We start from the raw sequence: 6000 nt of genomic DNA on the forward strand, positions 1-6000 counted from the left end.
TGATCAGCAATACTTTGTGGGCAAAGTTAGACACTTTTTACTTCCAGTAAATAAAGAGCTTTCTATTACTTCAAGGAAGAGTGACTAAAAAAACATTTCAAATGAATTACGGGATTCAACCACCTTTAAAAGTTCAAATGCCAGGGGCTTTAAAGATACTTTTGACAACTTTAAATATCTTATCCCAATCTTGAGCTACAGCAATTTACAAGAATCTGAGATGGCAGATCATTCCACAGAGTCCAAACCAGCCTGCCAGACATAATTTTTGTTAGCTTCCTCTAAGAACAGAGGTAGTGACCAGCATGTGTTCCACGTAGCAAATTATATGTTCCCTAAAACCTGTACCCGTCATCTGGATTTATGAAACGTTACATAACTCTTAAAAATGGAAACCAAAATAACAAGTATATAATCCCTCGGTAGTCTAGCCTGAAAATTATAGACATTTAACATCAGATAGAACATTTTCCTCAAAAGTCCTTCCTAAAAAGACAGCTGAAAGGAGAAATTAGGTATGTCAGGGAAGAATTTTATATATCCACATTGGAGTATTGGCTGAAAGTTCACAAGACTCCTTGTTTTCATGGTTTTTTACATGCTTGATACTCAAGTTCCACAATGTAGTAATTTAAATGATACCACAATCTTTTAAAGGTGCCCTGTCCATCCCCTCCACCATTTAGTTACGTATGTGGAAAAAGATTTTTTCAACTTTGTGCCTTGCACTAATGCTCCATATGAGAGCTTATTTTAGCCTAGATTCCCACAAATTCCCACATTTTAATGATTTCTTCGTCAAAGGAGCAGTGCCCATCTGGACACATTTAGCCAACCACATTTCATCACACATGCAAAATGATGCATGGTACAGAAATGCACCATCTGCCCAGGCCTTTAAGCTATCATGTTGCACCCATAATTCGCAAAAGATTTAAGGGGACACAAATCTTGTCTTATATGAAGCAATGGCTGAGTCTGTGCAGTTTGGCCATTTGCTCTTGTGAGACCAGAAGCTCAAACAACAGCGTTGTAGCAGGTTATGTGTGATTGCAGGTTGCTGTGTTACTGATGAAGCATTCCTGAAGCAAGACCAACAGGCTTTTCCCCTTCCCTTTCTCCCTGCTTCCTTCCTGCATCTCCTTGCTCCCGGAAGGATCACATGAAAACTCGAAGGCAGGAACCCTCTTGTGTTTAGGGAAACAGAAGTGTACATACATGCACGTTTTGTAAACAAGTAAGATTGCATGAAAGATTATGTTGCCCTTAACCAGTATCATTTTCTGGCAGAAACACCAGACCAAGCCAGTCCCAAACACTGGCTGCCCACTCACATGGAAGTGGCTACAAGAGCTACACTGGAAGAGAGGACATGAGCTGCTCTGGAGAGATCCTATCACTCATCCATCTGTTGTGACAGTGGGTGTAGAAAACAAGGAGACTAGTTGTCGCCTAGCTCCTGTTTTCTCCCCAACAGCAATGCTCTGAAGATAATAATGAGCAAACTTCAGCAAGCTTTGCTTTCCAAGATGGTATTTCCATGGAGATATTCCTGAATGTCTCCAGCTGGCTACGGGTTTCAGTTTTGTTTCTAAAAGGCATAATAAATACTGTGATTAAAAGCAAATAGATTGTCTTTATTCCAGGGAGTGGAGGAAGGGATGGTTGACATTGTTTTTTGTGATGCATATTTCTCACACACAAAGAAGTTCTAATTTTGCTTTGCTTTCTAAATACACACACACCCCCTTCCCCACTCCACACCTTCCCCTCCCTGCTTCACTGGTTAGTTTTTATCTGTCCCTGCACGCCAGGCATCCTGAAATCCGAATTGTGCACCATGGAAAAAACATCCTCACACATTCTGTCAAAGAATGAATTTGCTGGGGGGAGGGGAAACTTTTCCTGGCTTTACACAGTTTCATTTGGAACATGAGGAATTCGCTGGCCCTGATGCTGAGGTGCATGCAAAATGCACCAGGCCTTCAGACTGGGAAACTCTGAGCCGCCTAAGTAAGGTACCTTCTCCTGGTACTGTCCATTTTTTCAGACAATCCTCTGCTCAGAAAGCCCAGATTACATGCTATGTTCTCTATTCCCCGAAAATAAGTTCCTTACTGTTGCAGAAGCTGCCGAGCATGTGATCAAAGGATGCCATATGGTCCATTTATTAACAATGAAAAATGAAAGCACCATTTGTTGGGCTGTAATTAAAACTGAAGAACAGTATTCCAGTTCTCGTTCCCATTGTTGATCTGTCTATTTGTATCACAGAGCATAAACTGTTTCTTGTCTTAATACTCCTAGCACGAATTCACAGTGCATCAGGTTTACAAATGGATATGGGTAGTAAATATTCCATATTAGGGCTCAATAATGTGCTGATATATATGTAAGCACATTGCCTACCATCTTCCTACTTACATACATGTCAATAGGATTATGTTTATATACATATACAGAAATAAAAATTCTCATCCAAACTAACACAAACCAAAGCAAGATAAAAATAAAATCACCGCAGTCAGTTTCTGTGTCATTCTGTATTTCAAGTGCTTTAAAACACTACTGTATGTGCAAGTCCACATTCTGAACTAACATACTGTAAAAAGCATCAGACAAAAGCTATTTCAAATCGTCAAAATACAAATCAACGTGTTTCCACTTTCTTCACTCATGTCTTAATTTAAAAACAAAACATTTCCAAATAAATGTTTTTTCAAAAGTCTAAGAATCATAGTTTTCTCTCACATCCATTCCTACAGAATTGCCAAATATAACCATTAACAAAATCACAAGCTTTATGATATTTTTAGTTGCCTCCTCTTCTGAGATTTTTCCACTTTTCTCCACTTCCTCCCCCTGCCCAAGGCAAAAGGGCTAGAAATGTCCTTCTCTTACTTACTCCAAGGAAAGGGAGAGATCAGGATTCTGGCACGTTTACAAGGTTGAGGGAGGCAACTGGGGCGGGTGCAGAGGACCACACCAGACATCTATCCACAGAACATTGAATATCTGCCACACTGTTTTGAGGCTGGCTGCAGCCGTAGCCTTCAAACTCCTATGAGCTGTGGGGCAAGTCAGGAAAGGGCAATACATCCAATGTGACCTGACTTTTTCCCCTGCCCTGCCACAGGGCCCCAAGCCACCCTTGCTTCCCTGATACTGCTCACAGGGGCCACCGGCATACCACAGGCACAAGGAACGCTCCTTTGATATCCATTTCATGGGTGCCCCAAGTGAGGCCACCTCTACCTTTGGCTTGATCGTGACATAAGTCATCAGCTTGTTATGGAACCTAGAGTGACTGCACATGCTCAAAAAATAAATGAGCAACGTGTATTTAGGCTTTTGGATGATTGCTGTCTCACAGAAACATATCAGAGGCATAACAGTAACAGGGTATCAAAAAGCCCTTTGGAGAATCAAGAGGACCATGCATCCCTCCCCAGGTAAATTGCATCCTGCTTAGTGGTTAAGCTCCGTTTCTACCATGGCTTGCTTCCAAACACTTCTTATTTAAACCTAAATCCACATCTTCAAACAGAGCTTACTCCTCTTTTCATTCCATTTTAGTATTACAACTACATCAGATTGCAACTTCACAGGTGCAAGTCTGCCATTAACACAAACAACTTTTGCAGCAGAGGGAATAGATTACCAAGCTGGTATGTCAATACTATGTTTTCCACATGTATTAAGCTTAAATCTTCACCTGAAAGAAGCCCTAACTGAAATTCCACAACAAAATCCCAGAAAATCACAATATTTCTTTTTCTGCAGATACTGCTTCACCTTTCATATAATGCCAGTGCCTGTGATTTCTAGAAGGGATGTTTTAAATCCAAGAAGGATGAATGTCAGCTTCCCATAACTCCCTTAAAAGCTTCAGCCAACAACCACAGCAGTAGGAGTTGTGCAGAAACATAGGAGTGAGAAAAAAAAATAGTTTACAGTATTTAGAGGGCAAACAAAATGAATGTTTAGAAGGTACAGCACCAAAGTTTGTCAGTGATACCTGGCACAACTGCACTGATGTCATACTACAATACGTTTGCTGCATCATTAAGGTCCCATTTCATTGTCACAGCTGCAGGTGATAACAGGGCTACAGACTTTGTGTGCTGCCATTCTGCTTGTCAGGGGAGCCAGTTCAACACAGCCATTTCCTCCTGCAGCTGAAACACAGCTTGAATTGCACTGAGTCCTCCCTGCTTGGACATAATAGGGAAACCCTTACAACTACAGCTGCCAATCAGCACACAAGTTTCTCCTCCACCTGCAAAACTTGGCCCTCCTACTCTGACCTCTTCCCATAGTTCTCAAAATATAACAACAACACAGTTTGGAAAGGCAGCTGTGGTGCAGGTGATTTTAAGAGGCTACAGCCCACACCATGCCATCTATTTCTCACTCCTTAAAGAACCTATTGCATCCCAGGTCAGTATGGTACTGTAAACCTATTCCAGACAAGGCAAGACATGAAGCTGCTCAGGTTGCCCCTTGGCCCTCAGGAAGAAGAATCACCACCATCAACACAGTTGTGCTCAACACAGACAAAGGTTATGGAAAGTTCTAGCTCAGGAAGTGTTTGGGGACTGTATACAGCCTTACTCATCTTTAATTTAATACTTTGTCTTAGGATGCTATATTGTCCCTGCCCTACGCTCAGCAGGGATCTTCTTGTAGAAAACACTGCTAGCCCTCTTCCTCCCCACCTCTACTAACAAAGAACAACAGAACATTAGAGCAAGCTATTTTGAACAAATACAGTGATAAAAGGTTGTTTCCCAAAGCTGTCAAGAAGTCACAGTTTCCAACTCCACTTTGGCTATTAGGGGCACAGCAAGCTGTTAGAGTGAAACGTAAAATACTTGGTACCACTTCTGAAGCAGCAGGTATGCTGTGCTCTCAGGATTAGCTGTATCTTTAAATATCATAGAGCTGCTGCAGCCTAAAAAGCCGCATGCCTTCAATCTGTTCTAGTGCTGTGGGTCAACCATCAAATCCTTAGGCAGCAATAGTTTTGGAGGCTCCTCCAGAAATGTTCATCCAGGGAGCTGTTTGCAACTGATGTAGGTGCAATGCAGTATCCTGCCACTTTGAGCACCACACACTTTGGGGTCTAAATTAAAAACATTTGCTTCCTTAGCTCTGCCCTATTTTTGCTCCGTTGCAAAGCACAACTTGGAAAAAAATCTATAGCATCAAAGTTCACAGAAGTTACCCTTATAAAAGAAAAGGCAAATTAATCACCAATTTTTAGAAGACTTGAGCAAATATTAGCAAGCAGCTCTGGTATTTTGAGTTTCCACCAGCAAAAGAATAAACCTGCAGAAAAGATTTTAAGATCAACATCTTGCAGCTGTATTTTGTTCTCTCATGGCAAAAAAGCTTAAATCAATGTCTTGCAGCACAGGAAATAATCAGAGAAGGCAAATACAGTGTTTCAACTTAGATCATTGCAACAGTTAATTGAGCATTTTGTGACAGCAAGCAATTTACCAAGTACATTTTCACATAATTAAGCAGCAAAGGAGACGCAGTCCACAGGAGCTGCACATTTAATGGTGTCAGCAACTGTATTATAAAGCACTTTATGCATATATTTGTGTGTATACGGACCTATCTTTATATACTTACTGTGCAGCAAGGCATGGGTGTTTTGTTGGTCTCGAAACAATTGCTTTACAGCCTCAGGCAGAGCAACCTTCCTCTCATCTCGGGCAAGTCAGTGTTTCTGGAAGGTGGCCAGGCAAGATCAGAATCATCAGCCAATAAAATTGTCTAAAGCTGCCGTTCCACAGGAGACCGTTCCTCCGTCTGCAGACTCAGGAGCAGCCAATAAAGAAGAAAATCGGCATCAGAGTGCAGGCGAGCATTTTGCCCCATACTAAGGGTCTGCTCTCCAAAAATCCAGCTTCTCTCTGCCTGCGCTGCTGTACATCCTGCCTGAAAAACAACTTGCACTTGACTTGTCTGGCTAAAATAGATGCACAG

General features: G+C 41.6%; 1 protein-coding gene across 1 annotated transcript in view; it reads right to left on the bottom strand.

Moving 5' to 3' along the window:
- Positions 1–5658, bottom strand: part of OSBPL5 (oxysterol binding protein like 5) — a gene marked incomplete at its 5' end in the record, with an annotated part of 176445 nt that extends 170787 nt beyond the window's left edge. Inside the window, one exon of the mRNA XM_084264162.1 lies at positions 5644–5658. Coding sequence (XP_084120288.1) covers positions 5644–5658 — 15 coding nt within the window. The remainder of the gene's footprint in view (positions 1–5643) is intronic.
- Between the last annotated feature and the right edge of the window lie 342 nt (positions 5659–6000).

Source organism: Gallinula chloropus (genome assembly GCF_964237585.1).
Source record: "Gallinula chloropus genome assembly, chromosome: 4".
Taxonomy (NCBI): domain Eukaryota; kingdom Metazoa; phylum Chordata; class Aves; order Gruiformes; family Rallidae; genus Gallinula; species Gallinula chloropus.